The following is a 21,745-nucleotide window of genomic DNA, read 5'->3' as shown; positions in this document are numbered from 1 at the left end:
AGAAAAATGTGATATGTTTTACAGATATACAGCTTTTAATATAACTTAATAAGTAACACGGAAATTTGTTCTAAGAAAACTTGTTCATCTGGGCTGCTGACCATGTAGACAGAGGACACAACATGTTCTCTATGTATTTGCTTTCTTTCTGCACATTACAGAACAGTGGTACCTTGAAAAAGTTAGGGTTAACTTTACAGTTGATTTTAAAGTGACCCAACAGGTTAATCTGCCGTTTTTAACATGTAGAGGTAACAGAATTAATAATGAACACTTATATTGATATGATGCTTTAAAGTTCTGCGTATATTATTTCAAGTTAAAATTTTTTCCCCATGTGTCTGCTTGGAGGTTGAATTGTACAGGCAACTACTACTTTCTGAGATTCAAAAGAATAAGAAGGACTGCACTGAGTATTTTGAAAGACAATCAATCCACAACAAAGTGGAAAAAAGTCATCCACACACCAAAAAAACCCCTAACCAAATGAACTTTGATCACTACTAGACAGGGTTTAAACCATTGAAGTGAGTCATGTGATACCAAGTGAACTGCAAAACAGTTGCAGTAAGTTTCCAAGACTGAGTCATATCAGATTATAAAAGCTCCTATTTGTACATTTGGGTCTCTATAATCAATCTTTGTAAAACACAGGGCTATAGCTTTTAAAGCTAAATGTAACAATTCTATAAGTGACCTATAATATAAAAAAATAACTATACATTATCTTATATGAGCAGATGTAAAGTCCAATAACATAGATTTGTATTTCTAATTTATAAAGGCTTTACTCTTTTCCCCCAAAGTTTAATCAGTGATTTTGTTGGATTCCTTACAAAATAATTTTAATAGTTTTCAAAATTTTAAATACATGTAAATGAAAAATGATACAGTATATTTATTCTCAATTATCAGCTTTAAAAACTGAATTCACACATGACAAAGATTAAAACTGGTGACAAGCACACAAACGAAAAGATTTCCAGTGAATCAGAACCGGAAACCAATAACAGTGATCAATCAGAGGTCATGACCTGCTGATCACTGCATTACATACATAGACAACAGCCAAAATTCAGACTTACAGTAATTAAAATTCAGATTAAGCTGAGAAAATTCAAGAATTTTAATGAAATAATATAAAATAGACAATGCTGACAATGTTTTTGGTATTAATCTATATAAATCTCTTTAAAGCCAGATGAAACTCTTAAAATTAAAAATATATATAGAGTCTATGTTAAATGTATAAAACGCAACAGTTAAAACTCATACTGTTAGAAGCAAAGAAAAAATATGTATACACATTAATAAGTGAAAAAGAAGGAAAGCAAAGTTTGGAACTTAAGAAACCTATACTGTGCATTTGTTACAAGAGAAGGACAGAGGGGGAAGAAATAAAAGCCATTTACAAAGAACTGTTAGTTTTTCTCTAGTGCATACTTAGATTAATCCAGTACACTGAGGCAAACAAAATGAAACTGCCATTGCTCTCTTCCTGGCAGCTGACACATCTTGATAAAATTGAAACCATTAACATTATTTAGAAGGTATTCTAATGTCAATGGTGATGAGGTTAGGAATATATGAGGTTCTATGTAAATTTATGACCAATTACAGGAAATAAATCACTTCACACTTGTTTCACTCTGAACTTTTAAAGCTACATCAAAGTACCACGTACATTTCATATGATTTAACCTTTAGCTGGAGCACTGAAAAAAATATTCAAATCTTTAGCAAAACATCCTCATAAAAACAAGGTATTTTTTTCTATCTGGATTGAATTTCTAGGATGAATTTTTCTTCTCTAAAGCTGAATCATAGGTTTTATCAGCCCATCCAATCAACCAAATTTTAAATCATTTATTTGATAAAGGATTTGTGTCTAGACAATATAAAGAATTCTTGCAACTAAATTATAAAAAGATAACCCAATTTGAAATGGGCAAAAGGTCTGAGTAGATATGTCTCTAAAGATACAAATAGCTAATAAGCATAGGAAAGATGGTCCATTGTCATTAACTATAGACAGAATACAAATCAAAAAAAAACAAAATGAGATAACATTTACACTTAACTAGGATAGCTCTCGATCCCCCCTCACCCAAAAATAGAGAATGACAAGTACTGCCAAGAATGTGAAGAAACCAGAACCCTCATAAATAGCTGGTGGGAATATACAACGGTACACCTTCTTTGGAAAACAGTACGGCAGTTCCTCAAATGGTTAAAAGTAGAGTTATCATATAACTCAGCAATATCATTAATAAGTACACATTCAAGACAAATGAAAATGTTCACAAAGAAACCTGTATATAGATGCTTGCAGTAGCATTATTTAAAATAGCCCCAAAGTGAAAACATCCCAAATGTCTCTCAATTGATGCATGGATATATAAATTGTGGTATATCCATATGAAGGAATATTATTAGGCATTATGAATGAAGAAGTACTGACACATGCTACTACAAGGATGAACTCTGACAAGATTACACTAAGTACAAGAAACCAATCACAGACTACCACATATTGTATAATTCCATTTAAGTGAAATATTCATGGAGAAATCAACAGAGACAGAAAGTATCAACAGATTAGTGTTTGCCTAGAACTATCGGGAACCTTGAGGGGAAATAAGGAGTGACTGCTAATGGGAATGTGACTAACTTTTGAATGATAAAAATGTTCTACAATTTATTGTGATGATGGTTGCACAACTCAGTGAATACACTAAAAACCACTGAATTGTACACTTTAGGTGGGTGAAGTGTATTAGACATGAATTAAAGCTCAATAAAGCTGTTTTATATATACATATACACACAAAAAAAATATTTCTATTTACATATACATCAGATAGCCATTCTGTGGATATATTTTCAACAGAGATATTGCCAGACTGAAAAGAAATAATTTTCTATTTAGGAAATGAAGAAAACTTAATTGATTAAAAAAAAGTTCACCAACAACGTTAACCTTCAACATTTAGCTTTCTCCTCAACATAAAAAGAAACGATGGCTACCTTCTACAGCTTCATTTTAAACAGGCAGAAAATATTCACAATAAAATGTTTATTTCTTTAGACTGAAGTTAAAGGAGATGAATTCATTTATAGTATTTACTTTTTTTCAGAAACTAAAACTTCTGATGGAAAAATAATTTTAAAAATATACAATATACATACATAGCCACAAACCCATGCTATTTTATCACTGAACACAAAATAAGCTTTCAAACAGACAAGGTTAGTATCCTCTCTTCCTCATCTGGAGGTACTCACAGGCTGCTTAGTTAAGATTGGGTACTTGCAAACCACATGACCTCATGAATGCTATCTTATCATATCACAGGTTCCTCACACTGACCACAACAACTTAAATCAGACAGTCAGGAAAGTAGCACTGAGTCTTTGACACGTATTATTGGTATGACATTTTCAGCTGTCCAGCTTGCGGGGAGTGAAAATCTGATTATCTCATGTCCAACTGCATCTGCGAGATATGGCCCATGAAAAGCACATGACTTACTGCACTAAAACTTCCAACCACAATGTAAAAGTTTTTGTAAATCTGAGAGAGCTAGCTATTCACCTTGTATCAATTTTCCTTTAATCGACAGTAAATTTGTAGAGCACATTTTCTAAGGTTCCTAGTTTGAAACACTATCAATGCTATACTATTGTTTCTTTAAAACTGAATTACAAGATGCAAAAAAATACCCCAAAGTTTTAAAATAACTGATTATATTTCCAAATCTTAGTGTAGTTGAAGAAACTGGATTAATATTTAAGAATAGATAGCATTAACAAACAAGTATGAAGTATTGGGTAGCTTGGTAAAAAATAGCACAAGAATATCTAAATTAGACTGAAAAAAATCCAAATTGGCTCCGAAATGCATCATTTAAACCAAGGCCTTAATAGGAATATAACTTAAAACATAATTAAGGAAGAAGATTTTATTTAATGCACTTCCTCTTGTTCAAGAAAGCTTTACCCTTAGCCATCAGCTAAATCTCTGTAAGTGCTTTTCTTTAGCAGCACACACTAAAAACAGACTAACCAGAAGGCACTCTGGTTTTAGAGGTGCCCCTCTTTACTGATTTCTAGTTATTTCTTCTTGAGATCTTTACACACCTCTGAACCTTTGCATATGATGGTTTCTCTGCCTGAAATAGCTTTCTACTCTCCTTTTCCTGGCTAACTTCTATTCGTCCTTCAATAAAGAGCTTAGGCACCCCCACGCCCAGGAATCTTTTCATATTTCTAGGCTGTGGTACCATATGGTTCTACCACAGCATTGCCCATACTGACTGGCTCTCCCTACCAGTCTGAATTCCTTCACAATTGGGACTATGGCTTTTATACACCTAGCATAGGACTGGGATGGAAAGGACTTTATAATGAACATTTAAATAACTGTTTTAGGATGCAGAAATTGAGGCAAGGCCTGAAGTATGCCTGAGAGTTAAAAGATGTCCAAATATTCATTGACTGAATGAATGTATGAATAGGCATCCTAAGGCCACACAGTTAATCAGTGGCAGAACTAGCCCTACAATCCAGGATGACCATTTCTCAACCACCTGCAGTAAGATGGACAGCAAAGACAAAAAATTCAGAAACAAGACTAAACTTATTAAATGAAAACACCCAAAGAACAACAAACAAAATCCAGAATGCTATTAAGAACCTGATAAGTTGCATGGATATCTATTTTCCCCCTCTTCTTTATTTTATCAATGTGTTTAGCAGTAGTGGCATGACAGTGAAGGAGAAAGTCAGTTAGATGAAGAGTCGGGATAATCAGCTTTCAAATAAATGAAATAAATTTTAAAAATGAACACTAAAGTCTTGAAACCTGAGCACACAAATAAATTCCCTGGATTTTAAAATCATAGCTCATTTTGGTTGCCCCATGTAAGGTTGAATGAAAATCTTCAAGCACATCTTATCAGTGTCATTCCAAATGTCAACAAACAATACTGTAATCATGCTAAAACCTTATTGGTATCATACATATGATTGAAATGTCTTTAGGCATTTATATCTTATTTTCCTCATGTCTTAGATCTAAGAGTATACTATCAGACGGCCTCTTCATGAAAGGCTGAAAGGAAGCCTCTTCCACCCTTACTGAAACAATCCATTTCAGTTCAGTTGCTCAGTCGTGTCTGACTCTTTGTGACCCTATGGACTGCAGCACACCAGGCCTCCCTGTCCATTCACCAACTCCCAGAGTTTACTCAAACTCATGTCCATTGAGTCAGTGATGCCATCCAACCATCTCATCCTTTGTCGATCCCTTCTCCTCCCACCTTCAATCTCAGCATCAGGGTCTTTTCAAATGAGTCAGCTCTTCGCATCAGGTGGCCAGAGTATTGGAGTTTCAGCTTCAACATCAGTCCTTCCAATGAATATTCAGGACTGATTTCCTTTAGGATTGACTAATTTGATCTCCTTGCAGTCCAAGGGACTCTCAAGAGTCTTCTCCAACACCATGGTTCAAAAGCATTAATTCTTCAGCGCTCAACTTTCCTTATAGTCCAACTCTTACATCCATACATGACTACTGGAAAAACCATAGCCTTGACTAGATGGACCTCTGTTGGCAAAGTAATATCTCTGCTTTTTAATATGCTGTCTACGGAGGAGCCTGGTAGGCTGCAGTCCATGGGGTCGCTAGGATTCAGACACGACTGAGCGACTTTACATTCACTTTTCACTTTCATGCATTGGAGAAGGAAATGGCAACCCACTCCAGTGGTCTTGCCTGGAGAATACCAGGGACAGGGGAGCCTAGTGGGCTGCCATCTCTGGGGTTGCACAGAGTTGGACATGACTGAAGCGACTTAGCAGCAGCAGCAGCAGGTTGGTCATAACTTTTCTCCCAAGGAGTACTAACAAGTAACTATACAAACTGTCACTCTAGGCTTTATAGTTAGTTCCATTTCCTTTAAAAATGCTTAGTATTATCTGCCTTTATTTCTTATAACCCAAGTGGCATTTGACCACTTGGGTATATGCAGTTTCCTTTGAAGTGGTTTCTTGTGAGATATGTTTCCAATCTAACAGCCAGAGTAATTGCTGGGACCATTTATTTAGCATCTTAAGGATCAGTACAATTGTCCCTCAGTATCCAAGGGAGACTGGATCAGGACCCTGTGGATACCAAAATCCACAGATGATCAAGTCCTCATATAAGATGGAGTAGTATTTGCATATAACCTGTACACATCCTTCTGTATAATTCAAGTAATCTCTAAATACAGGGATTCCTTGGTGGCTCAGTGGTAAAGAATCCACCTGCCAATGCAGGAGATGCAGGTTCGATCCCTGGGTTCGCAAGATCCCCTGGAGAAAGAAATGGCAACCCGCTCCAGTATTCTTGCCTAGAAAAGTATACTTCCTACAATGTCTTGCACAATATCAGAAAAAATTCCATCTGATACAGCTTAATATTCAAGCCTGACTTTACACTTATAACTGGTTCTGTTCCTTGGCCAATGTCATATTATTTCTTGGGGACATTTACTTGGTCCTTTAATTCAGAGTACCAGATCCGAATTTCTAGTTCCAGACTGATTCTTTTCTTAATTTAAATTTATTTAATTGGAGGCTAATTACTTTATTGTATTGGTTTTGCCATTCATCAACATGAATCCACCATGGGTGTACCCGTGTTCCCCATCCTGAACCCCCCTCCCACATCCCTCCCCGTACTATCCCTCTGGGTCCTCCCAGTGCACCAGCCCCAAGCATCCTGTATCCTGCATCGAACCTGGACTGGCAATGCATTTCTTATATGATATTATACATGTTTCAATGCCATTCTCCAATGTTCATTGCAGACTGATTCTTTATTCTGTAAACTGTCAGTTCATCCAGATTTTGTCCTAGAAATTTTGTAAAGAAACCCTTCTAGAGGCATGTCCTACTTTAGTCAATACTTCTAAAAGGCTTCTTTCCTTGGTATCTCATCTTTTCTGGATTCTAGTTCCTTCTCGCCTTGTTTTCTAGTTTTTCAGAAACTGATATTGGAGTACAGTTGATTTACAATGTGGTATTAGTTTCAGGTATACAGCTAATTGTTTTATATTTTTCATTTTTCTTTTCTAAGTGATTTAATTATTTCACTTTACCCTCTCCTACCAGAAACTTTTTTCTTCGTATTCTCACAATTCAACTCCAATTTCTTAATGAAACTACCATCATTAGAAACATTATTAATCACTAACAAATCAAAATTTTTCTTTTTACCTACAGCAACCAGGATACACAGATGTATGTGGTTGAGTAGAAATAGATTTAAGGGCCTAGATCTGATAGATAGAGTGCCTGATGGACTATGGAATGAGGTTCATGACTTTGTACAGGAGACAGGGATCAAGACCATCCTCACGGAAAACAAATGCAAAAAAGCAAACTGGCTGTCTGGGGAGGCCTTACAAATAGCTGTGAAAGAAGAGAGGAGAAAAGCCAAGGAGAAAAGGAAAGATACAAGCATCTGAATGCAGAGTTCCAAAGAATAGCAAGAAGAGATAAGAAAGCCTTCTTTAGCGATCAATGCAAAGAAATCGAGGAAAACAACAGAATGGGAGACTGGAGATCTTTTCAAGAAAATTGGAGATACCAAGGGAACATTTCATGCAAAGATGGGCTCGATAAAGGATAGAAATGGTCTGGACCTAACAGAAGCAGAAGATATTAAGAAGAGGTGGCAAGAATACACAGAAAAACTGTACAAAAAAGATCTTCATGACCCAGATAATCACGATGGTGTGATCACTCATCTAGAGCCAGACATCCTGGAATGTGAAGTCAAGTGGGCCTTAGAAAGCATCACTATGAACAAAGCTAGTGGAAGTGATGGAATTCCAGTTGAGCTATTTCAAATCCTGGAAGATGATGCTGTGAAAGTGCTACACTCAATATGCCAGCACATTTGGAAAACTCAGCAGTGGCCACAGGACTGGAAAAGGTCAGTTTTCATTCCAATCCCAAAGAAAGGCAATGCCAAAGAATGATCAAATGACCACACAATTGCACTCATCTCACACACTAGTAACGTAGTGCTCAATATTCTCCAAGCCAGGCTTCAGCAATACGTGAACCGTGAACTTCCAGATGTTCAAGCTGGTTTTAGAAAAGGCAGAGGAACCAGAGATCAAATTGCTAACATCCACTGGATCATGGAAAAAGCAAGAGAGTTCCAGAAAAACATCTATTTCTGCTTTATTGACTATGCCAAAGTCTTTGACTGTGTGGATCACAATAGACTGCGGAAAATTCTGAGAGAGATGGAAATACCAGACCACCTGACCTGCCTCTTGAGAAATCTGTACGCAGGTCAGGAAGCAACAGTTCGAACTGGACATGGAACAACAGACTGGTTCCAAATAGGAAAAGGAGTATGTCAAGGCTGTATATTGTCACCCTGCTTATTTAACTTCTACGCAGAGTACATCATGAGAAACGCTGGACTGGAAGAAGCACAAGATGGAATCAAGATTGCCGGGAGAAATATCAATAACCTCAGATATGCAGATGACACCAGCCTTATGGCAGAAAGTGAAGAGGAGGTAAAAAGCCTCTTGATGAAAGTGAAAGAGGAGAGTGAAAAAGTTGGCTTAAAGCTCAACATTCAGAAAACTAAGATCATGGCATCTGGTCCCATCACTTCATGGGAAATAGATGGGGAAACAGTGGAAACAGTGTCAGACTTTATTTTTTTGGGCTCCAAAATCACTGCAGATGGTGACTGCAGCCATGAAATTAAGAGACACTTACTCCTTGGAAGGAAAGTTATGACCAACCTAGAGAGCATATTCAAAAGCAGAGACATTACTTTGCCAACTAAGGTCCGTCTAGTCAAGGCTATGGTTTTTCCTGTGGTCATGTATGGATGTGAGAGTTGGACTGTGAAGAAGGCTGAGCGCCGAAGAATTTATGCTTTTGAACTGTGGTATTGGAGAAGACTCTTGAGAGTCATTGGACTGCAAGGAGATCCAATCAGTCCATTCTGAAGGAGATGAGCCCTGGGATTTCTTTGGAAGGAATGATGCTAAAGCTGAAGCTCCAGTACTTTGGCCACCTCATGCGAAGAGTTGACTCACTGGAAAAGACTCTGATGCTGGGAGGGATTGGGGGCAGGAGGAGAAGGGGACGACCGAGGATGAGATGGCTGGATGGCATCACTGACTGGATGGATGTGAGTCTGAGTGAACTCTGGGAGTTGGTGATGGACAGGGAGGCCTAGCGTGCTTCGATTCATGGAGTCGGAAAGAGTCGGACACGACTGAGCGACTGAACTGAATTGAAAAGTCCGGTGTTGGATTATTATTGTTTTTCTTTATATGAATGTGGTATATTATTCTTTCCAGAGGCAAAGAATGAATGGAAACATATCACTGGAGATTTTAAAAACATCTGGAAACAACTGCTGGAAGTTTGGCCATGGGTTAGATTACTTTCTCATTTAGGTCATTATAAGATATTGAGATAGTTCCCTGTGCTATGCAGTATGTCCTTGTTTCTACCTATTATACATACAATAGTGTACATATGTTAATTCCAAACTGCTAATTTATCTCCCCCTCTCCCTTCTTTGGTAACCATAAACTTGTTTTCTATGTCTATGAGTCTCTTTTGGTTTTTAAATAAGTTCATTTGTATAATTTTTAAAATTCCACATACAAGTGATAGCATATGATATTTGACTTTCTATAAACAGATTCTTGAAACAGAATATATCAAATAGCTGAGCTAATTTACATAGTTGAATAAGTTTGTATTTCTTAATATGCATATATGAAAATGGGTTGACAATTTTTACTTAATTCTAGGTTTCTAGAAATGTCAGATTTGGCTAAAAAATCTCAGTTACCTCTGTTTCCAGAAAATCATCTAATATTTAAAAGCTAAGATTTTAGCGGCAACCACTGGAAAATAAAGCAGAATTGAAGGGTCAAGTCAGACCACTTCCCCAGTCTCAGATCATATAGAAGTCTAAAACCTGAAGAAGAAAGAAAAGTAAAGAATACGAAATGAGGATAGATTTCTCCTACCTAAAAATTGACTCTCATCTGAGAGAGAGAATTAATTTTAATTCAATTAAACTCCTATGAAACTCTTACTTTGTCTACCATGAGACACCTGAACTGGTCGACAGGATTGGTAAGGCAGTGGATTGGAGTTGATCAGAAGCTACAGTGCCCAGGCAGTAGTTCCGTCTCTGCCACTAAATAGCTGCGCAACTTTGGGTAAGTCCCTTCAACTCTTGGGTACTCAGGTTCCTCATTTATTAAGTGAAAAACTAGATAAACTTTGAGAACAAGTCTGGTTAAAAAATATATATATGTATATCTGAAATCTGAGTTTTAAGTCTTTTACATACTGCTATTATTCCAGACATAAAATACTGGACACTGTTCAATAAATATTTTTTTAACTTTAATAAGATGAACTGCTTACCTGAGAAAATGGAACATGTGAAGAGTAATAAATCATTTAAAGAAGTCATTAAAGAATCGGTTTTTTATCGATAAATGGAAATTATAAGATTAAAAACCAGTGCTACACATTTCATTCAAGAGCCTTAAAGCAATTTTCATAGAATACAATTATGCTCTATCATAGACAGAGTGCCTAATGAACTATGGATGGAGGTTTGTGACATTGTACAGGAGACAGCGATCAAGACCATCCCCATGGAAAAGAAATGTAAAAGAGCAAAATGGCTGTCTGGGGAGGCCTTACAAATAGCTGTGAAAAAAAGAGAAAGGAAAAGCAAAGGAGAAAAAGAAAGATATAAGCATCTGAATGCAGTTCCAAAGAATAGCAAGAAGAGATAAGAAAGCCTTCCTCAGCTATCAATGCAAAGAAACAGAGGAAAACAACAGAATGGGAAAGACTAGAGATCTCTTCAAGAAAATTAGAGATACCAAGAGAACATTTCATGCAAAGATGGGCTCAATAAAGGACAGAAATGGTCTGGACCTAACAGAAGCAGAAGATATTAAGAAGAGGTGGCAAGAGGACACAGAACTGTACAATAAAGAGCTTCATGACCCGGGTAACTACAATGGCGTGATCACTCACACTCACCTAGAGCCAGACATCTCGAATGTGAAGTTAAGTGGGCCTTAGAAAGCATCACTACAAACAAAGCTAGTGGAGGTGATGGAATTCCAGTTGAACTATTTCAAATCGTGAAAGATGATGCTGTGAAAGTGCTACACTCAATATGCCAGCACATTTGGAAAACTCAGCAGTGGCCACAGGACTGGAAAAGGTCCATTTTCATTCCAATCCCAAAGAAAGGCAATGCCAAAGAATGATCAAACGACCACACAATTGCACTCATCTCACACGCTAGTAAAGTAATGCTCAAAATTCTCCAAGCCAGGCTTCAGCAATACGTGGACCGTGAACTTCCAGATGTTCAAGCTGGTTTTAGAAAACGCAGAGGAACCAGAGATCAAATTGCCAACATCCGCTGGATCATGGAAAAAGCAAGAGTGTTCTAGAAAAACATCTATTTCTGCTTTATTGACTAAACAAGCCTTTGACTGTGGGGATCACAATAAACTGTGGAAAATTCTGAAAGAGATGGGAATACCATACCACCTGACCTGCCTCTTGAGGAACTTACATGCAGGTCAGGAAGCAACAGTTCGAACTGGACATAGAACCACAGACTGGTTCCAAATAGGGAAAGGAGTACGTCAAGGCTGTATATTGTCACCCTGCTTATTTAACTTCTATGCAGAGTACATCATGAGAAACGCTGGACTGGAAGAAACACAAGCTGGAATCAAGATTGCCGGCAGAAATATCAATAACCTCAGATATGCAGATGACACCAGCCTTATGGCAGAAAGTGAAGAGGAGGTAAAAAGCCTCTTGATGAAAGTGAAAGAGGAGAGTGAAAAAGTTGGCTTAAAGCTCAACATTCAGAAAACTAAGATCATGGCATCCAGTCCCAGCACTTCATGGGAAATATTATGGGGAAACATTGGAAACAGTGTCAGACTTTATTTTTTTGGGCTCCAAAATCACTGCAGATGGTGACTGCAGCCATGAAATTAAGATGCTTACTCCTTGGAAGGAAAGTTATGACCAACCTAGATAGCATATTAAAAAGCAGAGACATTACTTTGTTGACAAAGGTCCGTCTAGTCAAGGCTATGGTTTTTCCAGTGGTCATGTATGGATGTGAGAGTTGGACTGTGAAGAAAGCTGAGCGCCAAAGAATTGATGCTTTTGCACTGTGGTATTGAAGACTCTTGAGAGTCCCTTGGACTGCAAGGAGATCCAACCAGTCCATTCTGAAGGAGATCAGTCCTGGGTGTTCATTGGAAGGACTGATGTTGAAGCTCTAACTCCAATACTTTGGCTACCTCATGCAAAGAGTTGACTCATTGGAAAAGACTCTGATGCTGGGAAGGATTGGGGGCAGGAGGAGAAGGGGACAACCGAGGATGAGATGGCTGGATGGCATCACTGACTGGATGGACATGAGTTTGAGTGAACTCTGGGAGTTGGTGATGGACAGGGAGGCCTGGCGTGCTGTGATTTACGGGGTTGCAAAGAGTCGGTTAAATTTCACTAGCAACTCTGAGCAAAAGAAGCACGGCACAAAAGAAGATGTACCATAAGAAGTCATTTATAGAACATTTAAAAACTTAAATCACCGTATTAGAATTTGAGATCACAGTTATTTCTGAGGAGGAGGGTATGACTGAAGAGAGGTTGGGAGAGAGTATGAATGGAGCTTTGCAGTCTATCTCTTGGACCTGGCTCGTGGTTACATGGATGTGATCTCTGTGATAACTTACTACTACTACTTACTAAGTCACTTCAGTCATGTCTGACTCTGTGCGACCCCATAGACGGCAGCCTACCAGGCTCCGCGTCCCTGGGATTCTTCAGGCAAGAACACTGGAGTGGGTTGACATTTCCTTCTCCAATGCATGAACGTGAAAAGTGAAAGTGAAGTCGCTCAGTCGTGTCCGACTCTTCGTGATCCCGTGGACTGCAGCCTACCAGGCTCCTCTGCCCATGGGATTTTCCAGGCAAGAGTACTGGAGTGGGGTACCATTGCCTTCTCCGTGTGATAACTTACTGAGCTATAAACTTGTCACCTGGGCACTTTTCTGTAAGTAATACTTCTTTAGAAAAGTTTTAGAAGTTTGTGTTCTTTAGATTGTTCAATTTTTATGACTATGAACCCATACAACTGCAGAATGTTAAGGATAATAGCTGGTGGACTCATTCTAGAAGGTCTCCATCATATAAAGAGCAATGAAGAAACTGTTGCTTGGTCTTAGTGTCAGGAACAGGTGTGGCTCTTCTAACCAACTGGTCTGTTTTATCACAAAGACATTATGAAAAGTTTAAAGTGACCAGATTTCCCTTTTCTGCTGATTGCCGAAAACCTTATTTTTCGAGCCAAGCTTAAGGCCCATGAAAAAAATGTGTAAGATACTTTTGTGGTATGCTATTTTGTATTGGTCTTATTTAAGGGTCCATGTTTCATTCCTAGTGTTCTTGACTTTTTCTCACAAAATTACACTTTGCTTTTTTTTTTTAAAATCATTTGCAAACTTCCTTTATCCTATCTGGAACAAGGCATGGTATTAGTGAATAAAAAATGCTCTAATTCTTTTCTTTCTTTTAAAAAATATATGGTTTGGTTTTACTTCAATATGTTTGATTTTACTTCATTCTTGTTTAATGCACTGTAATCTGACTAGAAGTCCTGACCCTAAATTCCAGGTTCTGCCACTTTCTGGTTATGTAACTTTAGATGAATTATTTAGCCTCATTGAGCCTATAAAATGGAAATATTAACAATTTTCACAGGATAACTATGAAGATTAAAAGAGTTATCCAAAAGATCTATATCTGGTTTAGCAACTACCACGCAGAAAGTTTAATAAAAACAGGGAATATCTTCTTTATATAGAAAAGCTACTAAAAAAATAAAAAAGAAAAGCTACTAAGTGATTAGACTAGAATTACTTTTGTGGGATTTTAAGGATATAAAGTACATTAAAACTATTTTATTAAGACATCATAAAAATTCAGCAAAGCTGTATAATGGGGAAATATTTAATTTTCAGTATAAGCGGATTATCTTCAGTCTGGAATAAATCTACCTAATCCTAGATCTACTAGAACACATCAGCACCAAGAAAAACTTAAAGCATAAAATTTGTATTTCAAAAACATTTCCAGATCTGCTGTTTGGTGAGCATTTTCACAGGAAAAAATACTGTAAATGACAGCAAGGCTTAAAGTAACCCAGAGAAGCTTTGTCAATTGATACTGTGGCTGAACTGTATGATTATACTTCTCAATATGTCAATACCTAAATGACTTCTGAGTACATTTCTTTTGGCTTCTAAATGAGATTAACTTTCTACTTCCTTCTATCTTCCTTTCCAGGCAGTTAGAAGATATTCTTTGTCTTTAATGGTTAGCAGCTATAAGAAGATGGATCAAATGCTGAAGCTAACGGCTCATTCATTTCTGGAACTTACAGCTTTATGTCTTAAATGTTCCTGACATCCAAACCTCCTGAAAAAGTTTAATTTTTCAAAACCCAGCCCAGATGCTGTTGCCATCTTATCCCACTATGTTTCAAAGGAGGCTATGTAGCATATGGGAATTAAGTGCATTGGTGGATTTAAAGTTATGTAGTCTAATCTCCTACCTCTATCACTGACTAGTATGGCCATGGGGAGTTATTTAATACCCAAGAACCTCAGTTTTATGACATGTAGAAAGTGAAGTCACTCAGTCATGTCCGACTCTTTGTGATCCCATGGACTGTAGCCTACCACACTCCTCCATCCATGGGATTTTCCAGGCAAGAGTACTGGACTGGATTGCCATTTCCTTCTCCAGAGGATCTTCCTGACCCAGGGATTGAACCTGGGTCTCCTGCATTGTAGGCAGATGGTTTACCATTGAGCCACCAGGGAAGTCCTTATGACATGTAAAGCATGAATAGGAATCATGCTACCTACTTCAGAAGTTTGCTGTGAAGATTAAAAGAAACAAAGGAAGTTTAATAGCATAGTGTCTGACACAGAATGACTATTGAACAAATGGTATCTACTATAATGTATACTTTTCATTACGTATTACAATTTGTTCATTTGTATGCCTATTTCCTTACAAATAGCTGAGAAAAGAAGAAAAGCAAAAGACAAAGGAGAACGGCAAAGATTTACTGATCTGAACACAGAGTTCCAAAGAATAGCAAGGAGAGATAAGAAAGCCTTCTTAGGAGAACAATGCAAAGAAATAAGAGGAAAACAACAGAATGGAAAAGACTAGATCTCAAGAAAATTGGAAATACCGAAGGAACATTTCATGCAAAGATGGCCACAATAAAGGACAGAAACGGTAAGGACCTGACAGAAGCAAAAGAGGTTAAGAAGAGGTGGCTAGAATACACAGAAGAATTGTACAAAAAAGGTCTTAATGACCCAGATAACCACGAAGGTGTGATCACTAGAGTCAGACATTCTGGAGTGTAAAGTCAAGTGGGCCTTAGGAAGCATTACAACAAACAAAGCTAGTGGAGGTGATCGAATTCTAGATGAGCTATTTAAAATCCTAAAAAATGGTGCTGTTAATGTGCTACACGCAACACGTAGGCAAATTTGGAAAACTCAGCAGTGGTCTGAAAAAGTGGACTGGAAAAGGTTAGTTTTCATTCCAATCACAAAGAAAGGCAATGCCAAAGAATGTTCTAAGTACCGCACAATTGTGTTCTATTCACATGCTAACAAGGTAATGCTTAAAACCCTACAAGTTAGGCTTCACCAGTACTTAAACCAAGAACTTCCAGATGTATAAACTGGATTTAGAAAAAGCAGAGGAACCAGAGACCAAATTGCCAAGATCTGTTGGATCACAGAAAAAGCAAGAGAATTCCAGGAAAGCATCTACTTCTGCTTCATTGACTATGCTAAAGCCTTTGACTGTGTGGATCACAATAAACTGTGGAAAATTCTTCAAGAGATGGGAATACCAGACCACCTTATCTGCCTCCTGAGAAACCTGTATGTAGGTCAAGAAGCAACAGTTAGAACTCAACATGGAACAATGGACTGGTTCCAAATCGGGAAAGGAGTACGTCAAGGCTGTATATTGTCACCCTGCTTATTTAACTTATATGCAGAGTACATCATGAGAAATGCTGGGCTGGATGAAGCACAAGCTGGAATCAAGATTGCTGGGAAAAATATCCATAACCTCAGATATGCAGATGAAACCACCCTAATGGCAGAAAGTGAAGAGGAACTTAAGAGTCTCATGATGAAGGCTAAAGAATTCCAAAAACTAAGATAGTGGCATCTGGTCTCATCACTTCGTGGAAAATAGATGGGGAAAAAATGGAAACAATCACAGACTTAATTTTCTTGGGCTCCAAAATCACTGTGGACAGGGACTGCAGCCATGAAATTAAAAGATGCTTGCTCCTTGGAAGAAAAGCTATATCAAACCCAGAGAGCATATTAAAAAGCAGAGACATCACGTTGCCGACAATAGTCCGTCTAGTCAAAGCTATGGTTTTACCAGTAGTCATGTACGATGTCATAGCTGGACCATAAAAAAGGCTGATCACAGCAGAATTGATGCTTTTGAACTGCAGTGCTGGAGAAGACTCCTGAGTCTCTTGGACTGCAAGAAGATCAAACCAGTCAATTCTAAAGAAAATCAGTCCTGAATATTCATTGAAAGGACTGATGCTGAAGCTCCAATACCTTAGGCATCTGATGCAAAGAGCTGACTCATGGGAAAAGACCCTGATGCCTGGAAAGATTGAGGGCAGGAGGAGAAGGGGGTGACAAGAGGATGAGATGGTTAGATGGCATCACTGACTCAATGGACATGAGTTTGAGCAAACAATGAAGGAGAGAGTGAAGGGAGACAGTAAAGGACAGAGAAGCCTGGCATGGGGTTGCAAAGAGTCAGACAGGACTGAACAACTGAACAACAACAATCTCCTTTGTTAGACTGTGAGTCCCTTGAGGCTATGAATTGTACTTCAATCTCCTTTATATTCAGTTCTAAACCCAGTGCCTAGTACAGAGTGGGTGCTGTGATGATAGATGGATCAAAGGACAGAAGATGGGAAGATAGGGAAAGGAAAGCACTTAAATTGGGACCTTGGGTCTTTTCTATGTCTGCCATGAGGACAGAACGTAGGGTTAGGACAGGATTTAATCACAGCCCCTTCCAGGTCTGGGGCAGCAAGAGCTTCCACAGTGGCTTCTGTGAAGCTCTTGGCAGGGTTCAGTTCAGTTCAGTTCAGTTGCTCAGTCGTGTCCTACTCTTTGCGACCCCGTGAATCGCAGCACGCCAGGGTTCCCTGTCCATCACCAACTCCCAGAGTTCACTCAAACTCACATAAGAGGCTTCAAATTAAAAGATTTCTATGGTAGGTAGGTAATACTAGGAGCAAAATTAGTTAGGTGTTAAGGGTAAGAATCACAGGGGTTGGGAGTCAGAGAAGGTGTGTGGATGAATGATAGTAAGCTTCAGAACATGAATATAAATCTCTAATTATAATGCTAACAGAGAGAGATAGGGAGCTCTTGTGACTAGGTCAACTGCAGAATTTACTTACAGGATATATGCAAATTCATGTGTCAAGGAGGACAACATGGTTAAAATATGGCCACTAATGGATATTCTTAAGATTTTAAATATTGTTTTCTAATCTAAACTCTCTGTAAGTAGCACAGAAAAGATAGGCCGCTCTGGATTAAATCCTGGCTCAATCGTTTACTATTTGTATCATCTTGGGGAAAGTTACGTAATTATTCTGAGTCTGTTTCCACATCTATTCAACTGAGGATACTACCATCATATGGGATTATTATGAAGATTAGTAATAATAAATATGAAGTGTCTGACACCATGCTTGAGTGACAGACCAATAAACAGTATATATTATTGCTACTTTATAGATTAACAATATATTCAGCCATCCATGAAAAATAACTTCTTTAATCTTCTTTACCATTTCATACAGACAGCTATGCTAAGCGGTCATAGCTGTTAGAACATGCACAACATTGCTATATCTTCAGGAAGATGAATCTGCAAAGCTGTTTCAATATTTCCTTCAACATTTAGAGAAGTACAAAAATCAGCTAACACAGTAACTATTAACAGTCACATGCTCAAATACAACATTAATACTTAAAAGTCAATTCTTATGTTGAAAGTCAAAGATTCTAGCAAATTCTAGCACACAAGCAAAAGTTAAGGTGGAGCAATTAGACTGACTTCAGTTTATCTGTTTTTTTTCCCCCACTGTGAAGTGCTATACACAAGAATGAAGAAAAAAATAATCAATAGAATAAAAAGGTGAAATTTGTTTAAATCTCTCAAGAAGCTGGCCAATAAATAGTAATTTTTGTACTAAGTCAACTATAGCCAGTATCTCAGTTTAAACTGTTTTCCCTTATGCTTTCTTTAGTTATAAAACTTTGAACAGGTGAATACTGTTTAAATTTACTCCAAAAACATAATGAAAATAAGTCTCCAACTAAAGACCTATAGTGGTTTCACAATATCTAGCAAACTTAATCTCTTCTAGCTTTGAAGATTCACCATAAACTGACTCTATTCAATCTAACTTTATTTCCACAACTCAGTCACATTACTTCTGAATCAAACCTGGCCTCCTCTAAACTCCCAACCCTATACTCACTCTCACCTCTGTGTGCCAGTGTGGTTTCCTGCTGCTGCTGCTGTTTAGTTGCTAAGCTGTGTCCCACTCTTTGCAACCCATGGACCATAGCCTGCCAGCCTCCTCTGTCCATGGGATTTCCCAGGCAAGAATACTGGAGTGGGTTGGGAGTGTGGTCCCCAACTATACTCATTCTCCTCTCTACTGTTTTCTAACTGGGACTTGTTTAAGCCCACGACTCTGGCCTATTCTGAATCACCCAATTAGCATCTTATCACAGACTGTTCTAAAATTAAAGGTTATTTTCACAAGCCACACCTAAAAATCTGACATTAAAGTTAAACCTCATGTTAACTATTTTCTGCCATTCCTGATGAGGAGAGAGTATCATTATTTTATTTTTATTATTTTCCTTATCACTAGATATCAAAATTATAAATGGGAGATTGATTTATTTCAGCCATAATTTTCTTTGAGAAAATCTTTTGAACATAAGGAATAATCCCTAGGGTTCTCAACAAGAATCTCTAGAATATGCTTATTTGTAACTTGTTTTTTCATGTATGACTATCAGATCAGATTATTAAAAAATGCACATGAATAAGATTATACATGATCTTGGATCCCTCAAATGCTATCACAGCTGAAAAATCAGTATTTATAGGAAAGACCTACAAAACTTCAAGGCAAATTAAATTAAACCACATCTAAGATTTATCAGTTTTGTTAGCTTTTTTTTTTCTTTTCATTCAGAATTTACTTAGATTGACTGCCTCCAGGAGGTATTACCCAAAATACAGACTTTAACTGAAGAGTGTAATACCAGGAAAGGGTAATGTCCAAACTTTTTCCTTTGAGGTTAAATTAATTTAGTGAAGAAAATGAGTTTCTTTCTTAAGAAGTGAGGTTTATGTTACCCCTTCAAATAACTGTGAATAAACATTATTGTACAAATAGTTCAATATAAGAAGCATACTTTTCCATTTATGTTTAGTTAGATAGTTATCATTAGGAAAAAACCCAGGGAAACCGACCTAGAATCACATTAATTAAAAAGTGTCTCTTATACAGAGTGAAGTAAGCCAGAAAGAAAAACACCAGTACAGTATACTAACACATATATATGGAATTTAGAAAGATGGCAATGACGACCCTGTATGCAAGACAGGAAAAAAGACACAGCTGTGTATAACGGACTTTTGGACTCAGAGGGAGAGGGAGAGGGTGGGATGATTTGGGAGAATGGCATTCTATCATGTATACTATCATGTAAGAATTGAATCGCCAGTCTATGTCTGACGCAGGATACAGCATGCTTGGGGCTGGTGCATGGGGATGACCCACAGAGATGTTATGGGAAGGGAGGTGGGAGGGGGGTTCATATTTGGGAACACATGTAAGAATTAAAGATTTTAAAATTAAAAAAAAAAAGTCTCTATCAAAACACATTATTTTAAATAATTTAAATTACCTAGGATAATAAAACTATCTAGTAAAAACAACTTGAAAATTTCATGAGTTGACTCTCACAGATTCAAGTTAGTGCCAGTTTAAAAAGTAGTCAGATACTAAGAAATCTGTTAACTGATATTAGGCAAGTATCCTTTTTTGCAATCTCAGTAATACTGCTATGAAGTGAAAAAGAAGACAAGAGTAAAAAAGACTTCCCTTTAGTCACAACGGTAATACCACAAATCTACTATAGAGATAAAAAGAAAATTTTAGTTTAATTGAAGTAACTTTGAAACCCAGGCAAACTATCAAGTGTTTTCTGATCTCAATAAAAAAGTAAAGTATTTGCCATACAAACATTAATTGATCACTTCAGATATGATTAAAGAGGTTTAAGGACAACAAATCCTTAATATTAGAACAGAAAAATGTGTGTTAAAAAGAAGATACTCTTCTAAAATACTATTATTAATAATAATCAAAGAGTCACAAAAAATATCTACCATGAAAGATTCAATCATAAGCAATAATAAAGTGTTGTCACAATACAGAGGAAGGAAGAAAGAAATACGTGACGATCAAAATTTATCACTTACCTCATGATTCAGCTCTGCTATCTGATCTTTCAGTTCCCTAATGTACTGGTTAGAATCAGACTTGTTAAGCTGTCCTTGAAGTTTTCCTTCTTCTTTCTGTTTTGTGACAATATAATAAAGCAAAATCAAGAGACAATTTTCACAGCCTGTACTCAAGTATTTGAAGATACAGGACAGCATAAAGGCATATCCTTTAACTGGCTAAATTCTGAACAAATATATTCTCAAGCTATTTCTGTAAAATTAATAGAAAACTATACTATTTCTAAATAATGCTGATTAACTGTATTAATATAATTAACACAACTTATAAACTGTATCTTTTGAGAGACTCTTAGAAATCAGTAATTGAAAGGGTCTACTAGTGAAAAAAAAATTACCCTAGAATTTGAAAGCTATTTATTTAGTCATTTTGAGGGTAAATGCTTTTCTATCCATTCCCTAAGAGATTCAATGCTTAACTGGGAAAGTGGTAAGCCTCCCACAATTACAGTAGGAAGTTGCTTTTGCTGGGGAACAGAAAGGGAAAAAAAAAAAAGAGAGAAAAGGTTCTTCAAACCCTCTTACAAGGGGAAGATGGTTCTGAATAACTTCTGTTTAATTAGCTCAGGAATGTGATTAAAAGGTGTTCCAATCCTGAGAACTAGTTACAGAATCATGCTGGAATCATTTTCCAGGGAGACAGACTGGAAAGAGAAGGAACTGCCTTTTTCTTACACCACCTGAAAACAAATGGAACTTTTAAGGTAAAGGGAAAAAAACAGGATTGTTTTTGGTGTCTTCAGATTATTTGTTTAGGAGGCCATGTCTGATGTTTAAAATGTTAAGAAGCTCTGATTCAGAGACATCTACTGAAAACTACTGAGCAACTCCTGATGCCAGAAAAGTACCAATTTACCTTCAATAGTGACCACTCAGTTTCTTTTCATGGAGACAACCACTGTTAACAGTTTTTTCATGTAGTCTTCCCATG

General features: G+C 37.3%; 1 protein-coding gene across 4 annotated transcripts in view; it reads right to left on the bottom strand.

Moving 5' to 3' along the window:
- The window catches only part of EVI5 (ecotropic viral integration site 5), a 170,289-nt gene that overhangs the window by 10,589 nt on the left and 137,955 nt on the right, over window positions 1-21,745 (bottom strand). For all 4 annotated transcript variants that reach the window (XM_068966552.1, XM_068966549.1, XM_068966551.1 and 1 more), the window contains one exon: window positions 20,773-20,868. In XM_068966552.1, the coding sequence (XP_068822653.1) occupies window positions 20,773-20,868 (96 nt within the window). The remainder of the gene's footprint in view (window positions 1-20,772; window positions 20,869-21,745) is intronic.

The sequence above is a fragment of the Capricornis sumatraensis genome, chromosome 2 (genome assembly GCF_032405125.1).
Source record: "Capricornis sumatraensis isolate serow.1 chromosome 2, serow.2, whole genome shotgun sequence".
Taxonomy (NCBI): Eukaryota; Metazoa; Chordata; class Mammalia; order Artiodactyla; family Bovidae; genus Capricornis; species Capricornis sumatraensis.
Note: the sequence above shows the minus strand (reverse complement) of the source record. Positions and strands in the feature narration are given on the sequence as shown.